Source organism: Leguminivora glycinivorella, chromosome 8 (genome assembly GCF_023078275.1).
Source record: "Leguminivora glycinivorella isolate SPB_JAAS2020 chromosome 8, LegGlyc_1.1, whole genome shotgun sequence".
Taxonomy (NCBI): domain Eukaryota; kingdom Metazoa; phylum Arthropoda; class Insecta; order Lepidoptera; family Tortricidae; genus Leguminivora; species Leguminivora glycinivorella.
The window spans coordinates 93405-116641 of NC_062978.1; the positions used below are offsets into that span (position 1 = coordinate 93405).

Here is a 23237-nt window from a genome sequence, read left to right on the forward strand (position 1 = left end):
TTAGCAATGTCATTGTAATGCACTGCAAATGATTCATGATTCGCAACCAGCCAAAGCTGAATTAACGTGTGCAAAATATAGATATATGAATAGCTTGAAGCTATGTATGTACTCGTGTGTATTTGAATATTGTTCTTATAGTGAAATAAATGCGAGTTGTTATATTAGAACTTGGATGCGAAATATATTTGGATAAACGCCTACATAACTATATGGTACCTAACATCTTACATCTAAAATGAATACGTTATCATGATCATTAAGTAGGTGTCAAATATTATTAATTATCAAACAGATGGCTTTATCAGATAATCAAAAGGTCTCGTAATATCAAAAATAGAGTCAGGAATAACTTCATTTGTCATGAGAAACGTCTACTTTCACAGTTAATGACTAGACATGTAAATCAATAATTATCATTAATAAATACGTGTGTGGCTGAACCGCAATAATGGAAATATACAAATATGCTTAACACGTGTCTTAATCTTAAACAAATATGCCGCAATCAATTTAATAATTTTAAGTAAATAAAACGTACCTAACATCAAAACTACCACGCCTAAAATCTCGGAACACGCAATATAATTATTACGCAAGTAAGCAAATCATCTAAGTCACCGTATGGACTTAGCGTCGGGTTGACGGCTGCCCGAAGATCTCACGGCTCATGACGATGGAGACGGAGTGACTCGCACGTAGCTCGTCGTAAAGGAGCCTACGTCTGACGCCCGTCGTGGCTCGTGGCAGAGGAGGCCCGTTGTAGCGCCGTAGTAAACTCTGCATGTCGCCGATGGCATCAGGCTCGCACCCGCAACCGCTCGTGAACCGGAAATAGAAATATAATTATGTTTATAACATATCTAAATATTTGTTCTTGAGTCAGGGATATTTTCTATGTATGTAAGTATTTATATATATATTATTATATATTATTGTCTTGAGTACCCCCAAGGCAATCCTTCAGCTTACTGGGACTAGTCAACCTGTAAACGTGTACCATAATATTTATTTGTTTGTTTTATTTTATTGGTTTAATAGTTTGATAGTGCCGATTAAAATCAAAGGAAAATCCTATAAATACTGCACAATGTAATAAACTCAAGATTGTTAAGAATACGGAAATTGCCTTTACACCCTAGAGTGATCACCATTTCGATATTTAATTAAAATTATAATCATACCTTAAAAGGGACCTCAATATTAAATTACTTCTCTTAATTAATGAAATAATAAATTACCGTTTACAGCACGATCCAGGCTTAGATTATGCTCAGTATGACGACCTAGGGGAGTATGTCAATTTTTACACAAAATATGAAATCAAATCAATCATGATTAAGATAAATATCAATTCAGAACCAACGCACCGTTTGTATTGTCTTCGGTAATACTCCATTTTGCATTTGCACGTCCTAGTCACGGCGCCTTGGCTAGATGCCGACGGGGAGAACCTTGGCCTGATGTATTTTGTGGGCGGGCCAAGAGGACGAAGACGTGACGCAGGCTGGAGCGCCCAGGAACATCCTCGCATGTCCATGTAGAAGGGTCCTCAAGGCCTCGACGATAAACTGGTAGAATGGAGAACTTGTAATCCACTGACAGAGCTGCTCGTCGATTCTCCTCGCCCATGGACCGAGAATTTGAGAAATAAACAATTTAAATAATATAGTAAATAAAGGATTGCAATTACCTACAACGTCCGTTTATTTCAAATCCTAATATAGGTACTATTTATTTACGTTTATTTATATTAGGTGATATTACGATTAAAGTAACTACTTGATAAATTTATGGACTTTTGAATGAAACAACTTAACGCTACCTAAAACTTTATCGGACACATCTACAATTTAAGTAAACCACCGAAAACCATACATCCACTACTCAGTTCTATAATCAAATTGAATGTAATAATTATGTCGTAACCATTATAAAAATCACGCAGATAAACAAATCACTAGTAGCACCAGAAGGCTGCAAGCATACTGCCGCTATTTATAGACTATCTACTTCTACCGTATCTGTACACGTAACTATATAGACACCTACTCTACAACATATTACCAAATATAACACACACATGATTGCAATTTACTTCTACATACAAACCCTGGTAAATATTACAAAATCACGCGGGTAATCATATCGCTAGTAATACTAAAAGGTTGCAAATACATGACCGGTTTTTATGATAGTACTATTCCTCTACAGCTTCTACGCGTATAAGGGACAGACTACTATAAACATACATACTTTGAGACACTTCCGTGAAACCAGTGCCTACGCCAAATCTTGGGATTAGTTGTCAAAGCGGACCCCAAGCTCCCATGAGCCGTGGCAAATGCCGAGATAACGCAAGGAGGATAATGATGACGTTGAAACTTACTTCCGTGAAACTAGTGACTACGCCAAATCTTGGGATTAGTTGTCAAACCGGACCCCAAGCTCCCATGAGCCGTGGCAAATGCCGAGATAACGCAAGGAGGATAATGATGACTTTGAGACTTACTTTCAACTCCGATTGTACGCACTAACCCAATAATACGTTCCCTCTTCATAATCGTTCCCGAACTCCGACCCACGTATATTATTTATAAATCGTCAAAACACAAACAAGTATCCGTTACACTGTTAAAAATCTAACTAAACTGAGAATATTCACTTCGAACGTTATAGCATAGCTGGCAAACTAAAACAATCAACAAGATTTAATTTATTGCAAAATACAAGGTATAAGCTAACGTGACCTATGGAACTACCCGCCATTCATTCAAGACAAATATTACGTTCCGTTTTCACTACGCCCATTATGTTTTGTTTATGCTACTACGAATTCTATGAAACCATACGAACAATATATGATCTTACTAATAAGTACGCGGTCATTATAACCTATGGGTATGCACAAAGTTGAATAACAACCAACAACTAAATATTTAAATTAACGTACCATGCCAGTGTTATCCAATGTCACGTCCACCTCGTGGTAGGTAGACTTACGTGGCTCCACTCGCCCACGTGAATGTAGAAGCCCCAACCATGTGCCGTCCATCTTTGACACAAGCTCTGTCCTAGTCTCCCTCACAAGGCGATAGCAATTAGATACTCACGCCCATGTTAGGACTATATGACGTGTCTCGGTCAGCATGCCTTCAGGTTTAAGAATACTGAATACTCACAGTAATCATGACGCTAATGATAAGTAGTCGTTGTGGAAGCTGCCTCGATAGCCACGCTGTCTTTGGAATTCCTCACGAAGATAATAGGTAGCACGTAGATATTTACGCCCATAGTTAACTATGTAACTTACATTTCAACCGACATGGCTGCAGACTATTCAACAGTGACCCAGATCTTACAGATGGTGTGCTGTAAAGGAAATAGATAAGGAACCTGAACACTCACAGTATCCCCGGAACCAGTGAAACGTAGCTCTTTTGAAACCTCATGGCGGCATGATGCTGTCTTTCGCGCCAACGCTCAGTTTGCCACGACATGCCGCATGCAATGTCTCGCCCGTCACAGCCGTTGGTTTTCTTCATCCTTTGAATCTTCTGATGGCGGATGCTAGACCTCGTATCTGTGAACAAGCTTATTACACGTTTTCCTTACAAACTAACACTCACAGAATTCCCTACTGTCTCGACGCTCTGCCGACGGAAAAAGCCCCTAAAATCCCCTTTTCCTTTCTTTTATGCCTTCTCTCTTAACGATTCCTCACTCGGACTTACATCCGCTTCCCCCTGTTGTTTTTCACCAATCCCTCATCGGTCTTATCAAAATACCGTGTCCTGATTGGTCAATATCTTCGATGCTAACATAAGATTGGTGGTTATAGTTTCCCGCGCAATTTAATCGATCTCCCGGCCACGGAAGTATAACTAAAGCATAGAAGCCATGCTAAAATAAGAGCTCGGTGACATGTATCTTACTCACACCACACTATTACCTTTTTTATATGAGCGAATGAGACAATATTCCACAACTTCTTTCGTTTTCTCGAAGGTTGTCCCTAAATGCTGATGTCAAAACGGACCTGGGGTCCATTTATTATACGACAAAATTAAATATACGTTTGTCATTTCACACTCGGTCTCCATCTTTGACAACTGTACATAGTCGTATTATATTGGTTCGAGTTTTTAGCGCGACTTCAATGGTCGTCTTGACGATATTTATTTATTTTGTGAGGATTTCTGATAGATCGTGGAAAAAATACCCCAGTGTATATTTGTGATACACAGAGAACCTCCTATAGAGTGGCAGTCTTGTATATTTGGTTCGCGATACGAGTCACCAGTGTTTGGGGTGCGAGGAGCGGGCGGGGAATGTGTTAAGCGCGCTGTGATTGGCCGTTTCAAGGACGGCGGGCAGTCGCGCCAGATGAAAAGGGACAGAAGTATGACTGTCCCTCTACTGACGCGTAAGTGGCCAATGTAAGTTGACCTATGCCGGCTCTGAATAAATTATAAATATGACTTATTTGTGGAATGTAATGCCGTCTGTTTTTAAATTTGAGCTTCTTGTTACCTTTCCACACCATTTCACACTACAGGTGGACATCTTTAAGGCATCAAAATACCCTTTTCCAATTTTTTTGTGCGAAAAACACGCGCTGCTTTCGGGTCTGTTACTTGGTCGATACTGATCGGGCACGGCGAGCGCCCGCGCTTATATCAGTGCAAATACTAGGAAGGCTGGCCACAGCGAGTCGTCTTGTAATAGATGTCTATAGGGGTTGGTCTGTGTTGTGATAGTTCCAAGTTTCATTTCTGACTATGGCTTGTGTGATCAAGTGTTGCAAATCACATTCAGGAAGAAAAGAAAACACGCAAGAGGTTATATCATTTCATCGGTAAGTTTCTTGAGTTTTTGATAATATTTATTGATACGACCTGGCAGAAATACAAATGTACATATTAGTAGTTTATACAATTCAAATCTTATTCAATTCTGTATAGATTTTTGCATATTTTTTGGAAAATTTCTCAAACTCGGAAAGGTTATGTTTTTTAGCATAGTGATGTGATGTGTTTTATCGACCTTGCAATAATAACCTATCAATATTCATACCTTAAAAACGCCATCAATGATTATTGTTCTTTGTTATGATTCTCTTGTTATTTAGCTATTTTACAAATTCAACTTTATATATTTCTTAGATTTCCGAAGAAGAAGACCGGAAACACGAAGTTCAAGGTGCGATGCTCGCGGTTTCTTTACTCCCAAGACTCCACCAAAAAGACGGCCAAGAAGCTGAAATGGAGCAGGCCCCCAGATGTCTCCCCAGGTGTCTACCTTTGACAATTGTACATAATCGTATTATATTAGATCAAATATCTCGGCGGTCGTCTGGCCGATTTTTAATTTAATTGTGTTTATTCCTGATAGATAGTTGATGATCCTGCTAAATTCTTATTTGTGATGTGTTCAAGTTCCTTGTGTGATTATGGCTTGTGTGATTAAGGACTGTAATTCACGTACATGGAGAAAAGAAAACTCCCAAGAACCTGCTGTGTTTCATTAGTGAATTTCGGTCAGTTATTGATACTATTATTTGTAGGATCTAAACAAAGCATAAAATACGATCTTTTCATAGTTTATATAATAACTACTACCATGTTAAATTCTGTTCTGAAGTTTCTTCAAACTGTTTTTAGGTTATGTTTTTGTACTAGTGATGTGTCATTTTTATCGACGTCCCGACATTAACTCTATTGACATTCTTGCATTGAAAAGGACATAAAAATGATTAATGATGATCAGGTATCACAGACTGAGTAAATCGTAATGTAACATTTCTAGTGAATTAAACTTATAGTATTTTTTAGTTTTCCAGAAATTCTCAAACATTATTAAAAAGAAACTAAAAATAGGTGAAACTATTGAAATAATAAATTTTGGTACCTACACTGCCGTTTTGTTTTATTTTCTATTTGATAGAGAAAATATTATTGAGGTAAGTATAAGTAGATTCTTGAGTGGTGGACTAGAAATTAATAGAGGGATGCTACACGAATTAAATTACTTAGGTCTTTGCGTAAGGAGAAGAGAAGAATGTATTTATTTGTATTATACTCGTATCTCCCATCTTCTATTTTTTACAAACTATTTAGGCCGATATTACACTATCATAGAAATATAGTCATAGACAACATGCCGTCCTTTTTATTCACGTTACAGAAAAAGGGAGGCATACAGACCTATGATCAGAGATATAGGTATGATAATGTAATATTAGGACTTGGTAAGAGAAGAGAAGTGACCGTTTATGTAGGTAAGTACATAAACAAACCATTTATTTGCAATCAGTAGGTACGGTTAGCCAAGAAGGCAAGAATGTATGAATATATGACTTTCATAGCCAAAAAGCCACATAATAATCCAAATGAAATATTTATATCAATATTGTATGTTTTCGTTACTTTTATATATATAAAAAAAATAAAAATAAAAAATAAAATAAAATGCATTTATTTCAGACTATTTGAGTCCATAAGTTTGTTAATAAATTTTACAGAGATAAACCTTATAAACTAATGTTAATATCTTAAATTACTAACTTAGAACCTAGACATAAATGTAGCTGAGACCAGTGTTTAATTAAACCACTGTCCCACCTACCTGCAACGACGGCTAGGAGACTGTGGCGGCTGCCGCTCACCCTGCTGAGCGTGGCAGCGCAGCGCTTGCGCAGTGTCGCGTGGAACCCATCCACATGCGCGTCCGCGAACATGCCAGACGCGCTGCAGTACCGCGGCAGCCGCAACAGTACCCTGAACGCGTCATTGTATTGCACGCGCAGGGCGTTAAACGCTTTTTGCGTATACCTAGTCCACAGGCTACAGGCGTACAGTGAGGTACAGTACGCGCGAAATAGTGCTATTTTAACCAGCGCTGTACACCTGCTGAACCTGCGGGCTATCATGTTGGCCCTGATGGCCAGAGCCCTACGCTCTCGTTCCATGTCCGCGTCATCACGCAGGTCATCGGTAACTAAGTGCCCGAGATATTTAAATGTAAATACTCTTTGTAATTGTTCGCCATTCAGGAGAATGGGTGGGATATGAGAAGGGCACTTATTTCCCGCCCTAAATACCATGTACTCACTCTTGAGCACATTGTACTTAAGGCTATGATTTAGAGCGTAGGATTCACACTTCTCAATCAGCATACGCAGGCCACCAACCGAGGGGCTCAGCAATACCATGTCATCAGCATAGCTAATGTTGTTAAAACAAACCTTATCTATGTGACAACCGACATGCATACTGCTAAGCCCACCGATCAGGGCGTCCATATACAGATTGAAAAGCTTGGGAGAGGTTATCCCCCCCTGCCTCACCCCACACTCTAGACCATACTCATCCGACTGCGCACTACCCCACCGAACAGTATTTCGCTGGCTCGCGTACCAACTCCTAAATATGCGTGTGAGTTCCTTTGGAAATTGCACTTCGTCTAGTTTCTTCCACAGTAGTTCATAATTGACAAGATCGAAGGCCTTGGAAAGATCTAAAAAACACGCATATATAGGAGTCTTCCTGCGGGTGTAGTACTCGACGGCCTGCTTTAAACAAACAATTGCACTTTCGGTAGATAGGCCGGCGCGAAAGCCAAACTGAGCATCATTTAATCTTACATATTTGTCCAATTGTGTGTTCAACAGGCCATCGAATACCCTTGCTACAATGGTAGCCAGCGAAATAGGTCGGTAGTTGTTCTTGTTTGATACATCACCCGTTTTATTTTTGACAATAGGTATAACAATTGTTTTTGTCATGAGTGGAGGCAGGTACGAGTGACATATACACAGATTGAAGAACATTGCTAGCACTCGAGGCAGGTGAGACCCAGCAAACCGCAGGTGCTCAACACTGAGACGGTCATGACCTGGGGATTTACCCCTTTTCATTTCCTTTAGTACGCTAGCTACGTCACTAGCGCTAAAACGTACCTGAGGCTTGGTCCCCGTTTCATCAGTGTTAAGCCCCTGCAGCCCCCGGGCCCCACCAGCGGCGGCGCTGTTAGGTTTCACATTGAAATGATTCATAAACATGTTAGCAACACTTTTGTGATCCGATATACCATCAACACTGACAGAGAGTCCAGGCTTAGAATCGAGTTTTTTGTGACTTTCCAAAAACTCCGAAAATCATTGTTTTTATGGTGTGCAGCAAGCAAGTCCATCTTTATTTGCTCTTGGTGTTGTTGAACCCACCGAAGCCTAGATTTAAATATTTTACGGCTATAGCACATAGCGTCATAAATAGGTCCACTGTTAGGTTTACCGTACACAACCCAATCCTGGAATCGAGCTCTAGCCTCTCTGTGCGCGCCACCAACATGCTTATTCCAACCTATAACTCTCTTTTCGTGTCGGCGACCTTCTGTGACAACTTTGCTGTATAAAGATGCTTCACATAATGACGTTACTATTTTGAGATACAGGATGTCAAGTATTTTACAATGATTAGCATTGTTTATACAACAACCGTCACAACAGCCACCCAATTCAGGAGGGAAATCAATAATTTTAAACAGCTCATTACATTTGTAAGTGTATTTCCTAGTTTCTTCCAAAGTTCTTTCCCCCAGATAAAACGCTTTCCGTTTAAGCCATCATTATCATTTAAATTACATAATAGCTTAGGTCTAATTAAATTAAAATTACATTTAATTATGAGGGGGTAATGATCAGAGCAGTACACATATAACGTTTATCTTATACTATTAAACGAGCAATTCTTGTATATTTATTTATTTATTTATTTATATATACAGACGATCTCGGAAACCGCTCTAACGATTTCGCTGAAATTTGTTATGTGGGGGTTTTTGGGGGTGAAAAATCGATCTAGCGTAGCCTTACATCCCGGAAAACGCGAATTTTCGAGTTTTCATGAGTTTTTCTTTCGCGTTTGTAAACGTAAAATATGGTCCTTAATTTCGCCGCGCGCGCATCGATTTCGCTTAGCTCAGTCGTACGAGGTCGGTCTAATGTACGCAGATAGATCGTAGGTGTCAGGGTTTCGAATCCCGGCCAGAAATTAAGTTTTTGTTTTTTGTCTTTTTTTTTTTTTGTATTTACAACAGTTTTTTTTTTATCTAAAGACGTGATATATTAAAATAGAACCGAGCGAAGCTCGGTCGCCCAGATATTATTATTTTTAAGGTGAGAACGTAAGTAAGTGCATATTTTATCGATAATTGAATCGACAAAGTAACATCCCTAGCTAACACAAAACCAGGGACCACCTACCAAAAAGAGAAATAACTAGCATATATCCATCCTTTTTCAATACATTATCTAAGTCATAAGGAAGTCAAGGATGAGTATATGCATTTTACACGAATTTTTATTAGGGGGGCTTGCTCCCGGCATAACTTTAATAAGAAAGTCAGTAAAATAGAAAATCATTAATTATTTTGTTGAACAAAGATTAGATTAAATAATTTATTTTAAATGTTTACGTTAAGTCCGCAGGGTAGCAATCAATGAATCAAAACGAATCTACCTAATAGTTCCCTACACCATTCATAGATGGCGTTCAATTGAGCGTCACGTCTACAATCCCAAGATAACGCGCGAAATTCAATATTGAAAAGTTAAATTATCTAACTGAATTAAAACGTTAAATAATTGACTGTAGATGTCGGTCTGTTACAGTATCCACTATGGGACCGGCAAGAAACTCGGCGGGCAACTTCTTTTCAAAACATTACATCTTATAATTAACATGCATTAAATAACAAGATGCAAAAGTATTCATCAAAGAATATGAACAGACTAGGTACTCCATGGAAATTAATTTCAATAAATTATATTATTGCTTAATAATACGTCGTTCTTCTTCAGAGAAAACATATCAAATTATCACAGAAGAAAAAGATAATATGAATCTCAATGTCATTAAATATGTAATTTACACAACATAAAATATAAAATATTTGATGTGCTTTCTTATCTGAACTGTGTCCTCTATACATAATACAATTATTTTAATTGCTAAGTATTCGTTTTTTGTAGTTTCTGGTTCGGGCCATGCATGTTTGTCTGTCAAATAGTCCTCGACTCTGTAATAAGCCTTTAACATCAATGATTTTTTTAAGTAGTTCTTAAGAGCTGGGAGGGGTAATCTCAAAGCAGTGTCAGGTAACTTATTATAAAAATGAATGCATTGCCCAACAAATGACTTCTGTACTTTACGGACACGAAACTTCTTTATGGCAAGCTTATTTTTGTTTCTAGTGTTATAATTATGGATATCAGAATTCTTAGTGAAACAGTCTAAATTCTTAACAACATAAATTATACTATCATAGATGTATTGGGAAGCTACAGTTAAGATATTAATTTCTTTGAAGAGTTCTCTTACTGATTCACGTGTTCCTAAGTTGTAAATAGAACGAATGGCTCTCTTTTGTAATACAAAAATAGTCTGTATGTCAGCTGCTTTGCCCCAAACCAGAATACCATATGACATTACACTGTGAAAATAACTATGATACACTAGGCGAGCTGTAGTACGAAGCCTGACCCGGACGCTTCTGGTCTTCGGCCCTAAGCGGTGCTCGGACTTGGGCTAACGCCTTTAGACATTTACTACTTACAGTACTTACTCTGTGTTTGAGCACTGACTTCGGCTCTGCGAGGATCTCAGCCTTCAGCCTTCTCGATGGCGGTGGTTTACACCACGTCTCATGTCAACTATTGGGGCTGTGACCAAAGAATATAATACTCACTAGAAATCTGTGACTTTTATACTTTTAAATATATACTTCTTTTAAATAAGACTACATCGCAGGGTTTCGATTCCCAGCCAGAAAGTTATTTTTTTTATCTAAAGACGTGATATAATAAAATAGAACCCGCCCAGATATTTAGGTATAATAACCCCTGTAAGCTTACACAGACCGGTCTTCACAAACAGCACCCGTTCACGAGTATGACGCATATCTCAGCCATCGCCTCCCTCAACCTTCATTCGGGAAAGTAGCGAGCCAATTCAACGATGTCACCGTTTTAAAAAGAATGCCATGCCATGACATACCTAAATAGTCGTTGCCCGGTCTAAGATGCCTTTCCTAGAGGCTCCTAGAGCACACTGGAAATTGGATCAAACAAATAAATGGATAGCTGCCGTGAAAAGAATCAAAAGCGATGTCAAAACAAAACATTATAATAATTATATTTAAGCGTTGTTTACCTAATATTGTTCTTGCGCTGTTAGTATTATTCCTACCGTAAAAGATTAGGTATGCTCAAAGGTTCAGGCCTGGCCTGGGATTCCTGGGAATAGGCCCATGTCTAAAATGTCTGCAGCCGCGGACATGACTAAGGCCCCCCACAGACGGGAGACAAAACTGTTTTGTCTCCGTCGTATTTGTATGAAAAGTTGCGTCGCCTCGTGTGCGCACCTTCATACTAGCCCATAGACCGAGCGACGGAGACAAAACAGTTGCGGAGCCTTAGTAGGTAAGTTTACGTTTAGACTTGTTTTATATGGCATTAACAGGACGGAGGTTTAGCGAATATCATACCAGTACCACTCGCTCGAAGAACGTCTATCATTACTCCAATATTATTATCCAATTATTGTTCTTCAAGATTTTTATATGCCCCACCAGCACCAATTCCATTAGGTACTTACTGGCAGGGCATATAAGGAATCTTGAAGAACATTTTTTGTGGTCTTTTTCTGTGGTCTGGGGTTGGAAGTTTATACCGTGAGTAATGCTTCTATCTACCTAAATTACACTTGAAATAGTAGCACTTGTTATTCGATTTATTTAAAATTAACGAAAAATCGTTAAAATATATATGTATTATGTTTGTTTACATGTCACTTTTTGACTCGAAGTTCACAATTCACATCATCACGTAGCACGTAGTCATCGCGTAGTATTTTTCTTAGTAGCCTGTGGTCAATCCTTAGTTCTAACCAAGCCTCCCGGTCTGCCTCAGCCGGTCATTTTTGAGACTGTTCTACTTCGACTGATGTTTCTCAAATACGAAACGAAAACACAAATACGAAACGATGCTACAAACGAACAAACGACGATACAAATACGAAAGTCGCCGAGCAACTGTTGCCTCCGTGTGCGCGGGGCCTTACCTCTATTAAGCTTCCTACCGTTATTTGAAGCCTATTTTATTATATTTGAGAGAGCAATCCTGTTAACAGATGACGTAGCGGTTCACATATTAGCTGACAGTAGTCGCCATTATCCCCACCACCAGTTTTATCCCCTCACCACCGGGCGGTGGCGCCTACGGGCGCCGTTTGCCTCATTGGCGTTCTGTTCTTCGGAGCGTACGGTTCACTACAAAAAATTCTTAGAATTTCTGAGATTCTTAGAATTTTTTGTAAGTAAAAAATATGTAATATTTTACAAAATATTTCATATTTTAACGGTTTTACCGTTCGATTATAAATAATAAAACGTGACGGACATTCCTTGTCCGTCGCAATATTTTTAGATAAGCTGACATTTCGAGCGCAGCGAAGGCGTCGCGGTAAGTAAGCGACGAGCATTTGTTTTACTTTATTTACAGTGAATTCGGTTCGCCATAAGCACGGATCAGGTCATTGAGAATTGAGACAGTTTAAATTAGACCAGGATTTCATAAATTGTTCGTTAGTTATAAAAAGAAAGGCGCATCTTTGTCGTCATAATTTATAAGTTGTTAAATGGTCGCGGTCTCATTCCTGAATGAGCATATTTTGCAGAAACGTCTGTTTGATGCAAAGTTTACGTTCTTAACGGTTGCTAAGTAATTAAACTTTTTGCACAAGCCTACGCAAGGATAAAGTGCATCCTATTAGGATACTTGATTACTATTTTGTGAGGGACGCTTAAATTTTTATGACCTGATATTTTCCGTGCATATCCCCAGTATTATTACTATGCAGGCTATGGCGTGTAACAGTGATTGCTTTCAAAATTTTGATAGTCTCGCACCTAGGACACGTTTAAAACCTTGTTGTATCAACTTGTAAAGGTTCTAGTGTCATATTGGATTCCCTATTGGGGTCCGGTCTATTATGTTATTTTCTTCATTCTTAATTAAAGAGTGCCTACTATTGATGCATCGTTCTAAGTGTAAGCGTTGAATAAAATTCCGGTACTAATAATAATAATAGACTTGCTGGAAGTTTGCTACTCTAGCTAAAGTAAAAGATTTTGAGTGAAACCCCCGTATGTGATATAAAATTGTAATGTGATATACATGCTTTTCTATGTCTAAAAAATGGCTATTTCACCCTATGTCTATAGTGTGAGGTCTGAGATTTACCAGAATAACCATTATTATTTAAAGTAGGTACCTACTCTGTTGTAAATTACCACATACAGGAGAGTCACTATTGATCTTTTGCTTCTATCCAAATAGGATTTATAAATAAATAGTAAGTAGCTGTCTGCTGATTTAAGTACACAAGTTGTTGTGCAATAAATTTATTATTATTCTGCTGCGCAAGCAGATGTGTTGACTATGCAGTAGTTGTATCAGCTCATATCCTAGATTTGGCGTTACAAATAAAAGACCCGAAATTTGTTTTTTATTCGAATACCTACTCTAATAATTTCCGCTTGCGCAAGGCGTAAAGAGACATCATTATAATAACATTGTTGCTTGGGATATCCATTGAGACCATTTGCGAGGCTGGGCAAATGTTAGCGGGAAATCCGTGTAAATAGGAAAGTTTCCGCCAAGCCTATGTATCTAATCTTAATTACTCGTACTTCCGTCTGCGCAAGACGTGTAAGTATTTCTACTTACCCAACAAATAATAAGCCTGCGCAAGGCCTTTGTTTGTTATTTTTTGTTATTTGACTGCTACACTAGCAGACGAAATAAAAGAAAGGAGCCTATGAGACTATCTATCTAGTGTAATGAATTACCAATAATATAGCAAGCCCGTCCTGGCCTGCGCAATGTAGCGTGATCATAGAACTTGCCTTTTTATAAAATTTTATCTGCCATTCCATAATATTCATAATTTGCCTGCGTAAGGCGTGTGAATATTATGAATATATTGTGAATATTCAGCCAACGAAACATAATCTCTGAAGAGATTTTGGCCGTCACGGCTATAGCCTCCGCAGGGCGTGTTAAACTTACAACTCAGCTCTCTGCTAGAACTATCAGGAACCGGATATTCTTAAATTAATGTAAACAGCATTCTTAAACTGTTTTTTGCAGGGTTTAAGTAGGTAAGCAAGATATGATAAAACATATGTATTAGCCTGTTACATATCGCTAAACAAGTGCTTTGATAATGCAAGTAGTATTTGCTTCGGCAGTACATATACTTAAATTGGAATGACAGAATATTAGCATAGCCCCTGCGTATAGGGAAGACCTGCAAAGTGGTTAATTAAGCGTCTGGCCATATTACAATAACATAAATATATGCTTCCGCAAAGCAACCACAAGTCATATACTGTGTATTATTGCGTATCGGGCTACTACCACGAAAACGCATGCTATTAAGTAAATATACATTTCAAATACAAATCATCATATTCATGAAATATCTAACCTAACCTAACCTATTCAGCCGCCAGCGACTAGCTAAGCGAACTTACCGGTCAATGGCTCCTTTCAACCACATATGTATTGCCGGCTCCGCTAGCAGCGTGAAGCTCGCGCTAGCGCTGAAACCAGCACCAGGGGCGGCTCACTCCGCATTTCTTCCATACATTCCGGTGGCCGCGAGTTCGCGGCTCATAAAGTTTGACGACCTTGTCGCTGCGCAATAGAACTCAATGTCGTATGCAGTCCATTGACAGGTTGTTGACAGTGAGCCTTCTGTACTTGTACTTTTATATATTCTGTGCCAGCACCAAATCAATGACTTTGAATACAAGTCACGTGGAACGGGATGAGCCTAGTTCCTTATTAAATAAAGGTTAGATTAGTGGGTGTAATCTTCGTAATCCAGCTTGCCTGGTAAAAGTGGTAAATAACCAAATTGTTCCTATATCTAAGATTGTGGTAATCTATACTGGAACTGAGTAATTGGCTTGCAAAAAACCTGACAATTTGTGTTGACTATCAAATTCACGTCATCAAAGACTCAGATCTTTAACCCTTTATTAATTTCCTATGAGTTAGACACTTCACTTCCTTCTGTGGACATAATAATATATAAGGTTGTACCCCGCTGTATGTGAATATAACGTTGAAATTCTTTAACCTTCCACGTATAATATATATAAGAACAATTTGGATGTTTACCGTATGTAAATACCTATGACCCACATAGGGTATGATATGATCAGAGATGAATAAAATTTATCTGTACGGTACCTGTCCGAACGACAATAAGCCATGCTATACAAGGTTTTTAAATCAAATGATTGATATCGATTCCAAATCAAGAACCTTCTAGATTTCCTAGACAACTTGTCTAACATCCCACAGAAACCCGCTCTCTGGGTAAGAAGGAGGCCAAAGTTCTTTTCGAGAAAAGGGATGCACCGTAATCCTAAATGTGACGTTAGAAGAATGTACATACAACATGTACCTCTTCATTAGCTTGAATCTGCTCCTAACGCTAAAAGACGGCTCTTTAAGATTTTTAGTATCAAACACTAATTATTCTGGGAGCTTCATTCAGGCAAATAACCGCGAAGGTTATTGCTGCAAGAATATTACCAATGTTCAACAAGAACTGATCGCCGAGTCTGCCTACATTCTTCCCTTGTTTTTAACAAAAATAAGTTATGAATTATTTAGTGTCTTGCTTGGCTACTCGTCTAAAATACATAAAATGTACTAATATTAGAGCTATGCGCCTGTGACATAACTAATTTATGGGGCCAAATCAATGCTAAAATCTATTTTGGAACTATTTTTAGTCTTGTTTCAAATATAACTAAAACTTCAGTTAGGCCTACAGTCCAAATTATTTATTTATCTTACCATAATGGGTATCCAGCAGATATAGTTGGTACTTATATATTACAATGATAAGTGAAAACCAGTGTTTTTCTAGCTATACTACAACTTATTAGCAAAGGTAGTGCTGCTTACCATATCAACCCAACTAATTGCAAATACGTTATATGTACAACAAAATGAAACCACTTATAGGGTGGTACATATTAAAAATGGACTGAAACGAAAATCTTATAAATTAAAAGATAATTTATTGCCTAAATAGCTGCGCTCTGTATACTACTATTATCCACCTTTAGGTGGGCACATGAAATTCGTCTTTTGTTCGTATATGCCAACTTAAATCGGCCTGGAAATACAATGCATGTACATACTGTGACATCACGCAATGATCACCTTTGTTCAAATTTGTACGTACACACTTGACATTGTTTAGCCATTATATGCTAACAACAAAGTAAGGAAATATTGTAGTCGATTTTATATATCTTCAAGGGAGATCCCGTTGTTTTTGTAAAATGTTGTATAAGTGCACTTGATTCCTCATAAAGACTATAAGAACTTTCAAATAAATATTAATACAAAGGAATAAGCCATGAAGATAATTTTGTGTCTGTAACGTAACCTAAACAGTATTATGCCTTAGTTATACTGAGATCTATAGATCTAACATATATGCTTTGCTGTGATAAAGACAAATAGCATTGTGGCTTGTAATGCCTCAACAAGATTTCACTTTCTTTTTGCGAAGTAGATCGATGCATAATGATAAAGGATCCTGAAATTAATAGAAACAGACAATACCGAAAATTATGATTTGATGGGTGAAATGAAATAAAAATATGAACTCGCTTTTAGAAATAAGATTTAATCTTATAACTTGATTCACATTGATTTATTAAAAATACAGTATTCACAAAAATAGTAACATGTATCACTGCAGATTCCACTTAGTTGGTTGAATTGAAATGATTCACCCACACACGCAGATTATTAAGTGCACTAGTTGTTTCCACCAGTTTCACTAATGATGAGGAATTAATCACATTGGCGTTATGCGGGCCACCAGGCGGTCACAGACAGGTCTCAAATATAATAAAATAGGCTTCAAATAACGGTAGGAAGCTTAATAGCAGCGTTTTACCTTACAATAAAACGCATATTAAGCGAAGTACCTTATTTGAAGCCTATAGTTTTTAGGCCGCCAGTGGCTAAAGTACTCCGTTGCAATACACCACTTTACTTTTATTACACCCATGGAGGGTAGATTTAACTCACTAATGTATTTTATCACCTTCACCATTCAGGTTGCAAAATCCAACACCTATACACTCCAATGTATACTGATATGTCCCTGTTTTTATTTAAAATGTACATAACTAAAATAATTATTGCAACCTTTTTAGTAAATTGTACACTTATTGCAACTTTGTTTTGGTTATAATTTGAGAACCAATGAGGCAAACGGCGCCCGTAGGCGCCACCGCCCGGTGGTGAGGGGATAAAACTGGTGGTGGGGATAATGGCGACTACTGTCAGCTAATATGTGAACCGCTACGTCATCTGTTAACAGGATTGCTCTCTCAAATATAATAAAATAGGCTTCAAATAAGGTACTTCGCTTAATATGCGTTTTATTGTAAGGTAAAACGCTGCTATTCTCCCTGCGCCCGGTGCTACGTCGGACCCGTTGCAACGTGTGGAGTGGTGTGGATCTGTCTGTTGCCAAATCTATAGAGCCCTTTCGCGTACGCTGTCAACTATTGCCACTCATTGTCAATTGTCATTGTCACTGCCAAATTTAACAATACAGTTTATACAGTAGAAAGCATACATACATTGTGGGTAATCGTTCTTGCTTTTATAGTTTTGTTTGGGTTTATTTACAAGATATTGTTATACTCTAATTGTAAAGTTGTCGCACAAGTTAAAAAGTATCCTGTAATTCTATTAAATTAATTCATCATGTCGTCAGAAACAGCTCAAGTTAGCTCTTTGCCATTGCCCCCCATGCAATACATTAATTTTTACACCGATGACAATGTGAGACGAAATAGAGCTCCTCTACCGCCGAGGCCGATACATGACTCGTACTCAATGTTCGGGCAGCCCTTCAATGCCGACGATGCAATTATTAGATCCTTGGAGAGCCAGGTCAGTCTAAACGATTTATTTTCTATAAAGCCCTGAATTCGAGTCCCAGTAAAGGAATTTATTTTTCTGCTGAACATGGATATTTGTTCCTGATTCATGGAGGTTTTCATGTAATAAACATATTATCACTATTATCAGTAATGTGTATACTGTCATTTTGTACCCATAGTACAAACAAATCTGAGTTTAAATAGAATAGAAATATATTTATGATTGCCACAACATAGTACCATGAAGTTAAAAGGTTGATCTGTGTAAGATGCTCCTAATATTTATTTATACATATTTAACTTTTAATTATCTCTCCATCAGGGCTTCAGAAGATTGTACCCGATGCATTTTGATAGAAGAAGGGAGCTGAAAAAACTGAACCATTCATTGCTAGTGAACTTCTTAGACTTATTAGACCTATTGGTACACTGCCCTGACTCACCAAAGAGAGCAGAAAAGGTGGAAGACTTGAGTCTCTTATTCATCCACATCCATCACCTGCTCAACGAGTTCCGGCCGCACCAGGCTCGGGAGACCTTGAGAGTCATGATGGAGCTCCAAAAGCGACAAAGAGTGGAGACTACACTCAGGTATATCACGCAACTGGCTTGTTATTTGTAGGTGAAGCTTATAGTTTACTGTTTGATGACTAGTCTGGCCGCCAGGATTGGGGTTCAAACCCCAAAATGCAGATTTGATCTAAAATATAGGTAACAAACAATAATTATACCTACAACCATTAATTTGGTTATTTTATGATTTCAGATTCCAGAAGCATTTGGACAAGGTCCAGGATATCCTGCAGAACGCTCTGCAAGGCTTGCAAACCAACATGAAGTGGAATCTAACTTCAAAGTGCCCGTAGAAATCCTGGATCAGATAACCGGAGGCTCTGGTGACGGCGCCGGGGCTGATCCCTGTTACGAGCTCGACCGCCTCATGTGCAACGTAGTGGACAATATGAGATAACTTCACTTCCTTTAGATTTAGATACATTGTAACTACCGATAGGTTAGGGGCTCTACATATATGTAGTTGGGCCATAAGATTTCTCACAAAGATTTTACTGAAAAAAAATTGAGATAGAGAAAGAGATCCCTTGATTTTCAAATATGTGTATGGTTTAAAAGCTATTTTAATACACGATAAATTGCAATATAATTCAAAGTAACATGCATTCAGTAATATTTAAACCAACAACAGTTAAGACAAGAGATCTGAGCCACAGTCAAGAGAGATGCCGGATATGTGCGAAGATACATGCACACACACATACACACATACATGACACATACACACATACACATACACACACACACATACATACATGATACATGTGACGAACACAAGATGAGAAGAGTTCACATCTACCATACAGCTAGAGACCGTGTGGCAGACATTATTTTCTATTATATTTGCCAACCCTAAATAATATTGTTTTAAGGTAAAGCGTAATATTGTTAATATTATAGAAAATAAATTTGATAAATAAATTGTATACCTACTTCTAATTTGGCCATCCATTCCTATAATAATTTTTAAGAAAAAAAAACCGCCGCTTTTGGGATTCTGGTGAAAGGTACTTGCGAATGTTAGATTATGTAGAAATGTGTAGGTAATAGGTATTTTTAAAAAGTGCGTTTAGTGTAAATCTTTGATTATTTGATGGAAACACAAATGAATATATGTATACCATTAAGGTTTGAAGCATTTCCTCAATTCCTAATGAATCCGATATCCGATTATAAGAAATCGAGCTTGACGAAATTTGAAAACTCAATATGTAAGCATAACAAAGAGAACAAATCTCCTAACAAATAAATGTGACTGTTCTGAACTTAAATGCATGCTGTTCCTATAAAAATACGAAAGTCACTATAAGTGTGCCGTTCAGATTTGAGGAGTTCCGTTCTGATCTTCATGCTGATGAGTTCCACTGCACCAAATGTCACTGTTCCGTACGAAAGTGCATGCTGTTCCTGTTAAAAACACAAAAATCACCATATGTTATGCTTTTCAGATTTGAGGAGTTCCCTCGATTTCTCCAGGTTCCCATCATCAAAACTAGGTTCTGATAAAAATGGGACCAATGTGTATGCATATAGTATACATTCAATAAAAAAAAAACTAGGTTCTGATAAAAATGGGACCAATGTGTATGCATATAGTATACATTCAATAAAAAAAAAACCGGCCAAGAGCGTGTCGGGCCACGCTCAGTGTAGGGTTCCGTAGTTTTCCTTATTTTTCTCAAAAACTACTAAACCTATCAAGTTCAAAACAATTTTCCTACAAAGTCTTTATAAAGTTCTTCTTTTGTGATTTTTTTCATATTTTTTAAACATATGGATCAAAAGTTAGAGGGGGGGGACGCACTTTTTTTTCCTTTAGGAGCGATTATTTCCGAAAATATTAATATTATCAAAAAACGATCTTAGTAAACCCTTATTCATTTTTAAATACCTATCCAACAATATATCACACGTTGGGGCTGGAATGAAAAAAAATATCAGCCCCCACTTTACATCTAGGGGGGGTACCCTAATAAAACATTTTTTTCCATTTTTTATTTTTGCACTTTGTTGGCGTGATTGATATTCATATTGGTACCAAATTTCAGCTTTCTAGTGCTAACGGTTACTGAGATTATCCGCGGACGGACGGACGGACGGACGGACGGACAGACAGACATGGCGAAACTATAAGGGTTCCTAGTTGACTACGGAACCCTAAAAAAATTCTAAATCGGTCCAGTAACGACGGAGATATCGTGGAAAAAACATTTAAAAAAAACAGACGAATTGAGAACCCCCTTTCTTGAGATTTGGGGCGGCGGTTAAACATTACAGACTGCTTCCACATAGAACGTTACCTCGCGAGGAGATATCGGGGTGCGTAGCCAAATGCTCAAACGCTTACGATAATATCGACAGGCCATCCCTTTCGCGCTATTTGCATGTTTCATTTCATTTATTTCATTTATTTATTCCTTATATTAACACTTAAGCTAGGAACATACTACGCGGACGTCCGTCGTAAATCGACCGCGACCGCGACCGATCAGTGTGCACGGAACAAAACATCCAGCGAGCCAGATTTCGATCGGACGTCCATGCGCTCAAGGTCACGTCCACGTCCGTTGACCGATAGTTTGCATGGTTAAGCTAGGAACATACTACGCGGACGTCCGTCGTAAATCGACCGCGGACGGGAACCTGGACAATGGAAATACACATAACCGTGCAAACTATCGGTCGACGGACGCGGACGTGGCCTTGAGCGCACGGACGTCCGATCGAAATCTGGCTCTCTTGTTTTGTTCCGTGCACACTGATAGGTCGCGGTCGCGGTCGTTTTACGACGGACGTCCGCGTAGTATGTTCCTAGCTTTATGTGTAATTTCATTGTCCAGATTCCCGTCCGCGGTCGACTTACGACGGACGTCCGCGTAGTGTGTTCCTAGCTTTACAGTCTAGCTACACATGTTAAAGGAGTGACAGTTTACAAAGTTAGTTACTTAATTACAACATAAAATGTTAACCTATTGTAATTGAGCTCGGCGTCGTTATGGATTCCAGGTATCTGCTACTGACTATCATAAAATAGGTCTCGGTACTATGGAATATGTCCAGATTGCTGTCGCTGTCCAAGATATCATTGAGGAGTGTGAGTGCGCGGTGCAGCGGAGAGTGCGATAATGCACGCGTCCGAGTCACTGGGAGCGCAAACAGCGCGCGGCGACGAGGACGCAGCTGAATGGTGTTGTGTAGCACAGGCACTCGAAACGGAATAAGCTTTAGCAATTGAGGGTTATGCGATTGACCCCGGATTAGGTGGTAAAAGTATTTTATTAGTGTTATATTTCTTCTGGCTTCAAGAGTAGTGCAGCTGACCATGCCCAGTATAAACTAGGGTACATGTGAGGATAATAGCCGTAAAGTTTGTAATATAGGTTACGAATGAACGATTTTTGTACCTATTCTAACATAAGTACGTATTGCATGTGCGACAGGGACGCACCGACGCGATAAGGTTTGTCACACTAGTAACGTACTTGTACTATTATATATTCTGTGGTAACGTGTGCTACGCCCGCAGCTTGCTGGAATTAATTCGTTGAAAAAAATCATATTTAATTGGCCCATTTTGGCTTTATGAAGAAATGAATGGTGTATTATTGAACAATAATTAGGGCTAAGGGCTTATTAGACTAATTAGTGATTAGGGCTAAACGTTACTCGTAACATAATAAATACCTTGCTACAGCAAGGGTGGTCCGTGTTCAGGAGGTAAGCATGCGTAACTGTTTCACTAACCGCGGTGAGTACATTGTTTGGTTCACTAATTTTCTGTGGTAATAGTAGGTAGGTATGTACTTAAGTATGTAGATTTTATTCGATTCGCTTATAAAAGGGTCATACTTATAGTTATTATTTATTTTACAAGGTGGCAAAGTTGTTGTTTAACTGCTCGTGCTAATACCTATATACCAGAAAAACTGAATCTTGAGTGTTGCGAGGGTTTCAAGACACAAAGGCTAAACAAATGTTGGCCCCGAGTCTACCACAAAATTGTTCACCACACCGACACAAGAAAAAAAATCATGCAATAAAATCAAATAAATCAGTTTATTGTGAATAAAATGCAACTTTGGTTGGTTTTTAAGAATCAAAGAGAACCTTTTACAAGGTGGTGTAGTGATTATTGTAGGTAAGGTCAGTGTCGTTAAGACCGTCTACCCGGAAAGACCGTCTACTGAATATAACTTTTGTATTTATATATCTAGTCTGCCACTTCTTGCACCTCTGAAGGTACTTATACCAGTTTTTGTTTTTCATCCTTAACCATAGCTGGGCACCGTTAATCAAATAGTTAACTTCGATAATCGTTAATCCGTTACTTAAAAAGTTAACTTCGTTAATCGTTAAAGCGATACATTTCGGTAGATTTAACGGAAGTTAAAGTTAATCGATAATCCGTTAACACTTCATAAAATTGGGACTCCACTGTAGGTATTACGTATTTCTATTTACTAAGTATCCACCAAAAACCATTAAAACCTGTCACGCCAATCGGTAAAAAACCGAAATGTAATAATTACGATCTTTTCGGGCTTTTACCGCCGCTGGTTGGCTAAATCCTAGGTTTTACTTCGGATTGGTAATTATTGGGTCATTCA

At 38.3% G+C, this 23237-nt stretch overlaps 1 protein-coding gene across 1 annotated transcript; it reads left to right on the forward strand.

Moving 5' to 3' along the window:
• Nucleotides 1-17661: 17661 nt before the first annotated feature.
• Nucleotides 17662-19556, forward strand: LOC125229033 (mediator of RNA polymerase II transcription subunit 7). Its single transcript, XM_048133798.1, is given in 4 exon segments — nt 17662-18067; nt 18380-18648; nt 18824-18879; nt 18882-19556. Coding segments are annotated over 4 exon segments (660 nt in total). The 5' UTR covers nt 17662-17878; the 3' UTR covers nt 19028-19556.
• The last annotated feature ends 3681 nt before the right edge of the window (nt 19557-23237 follow it).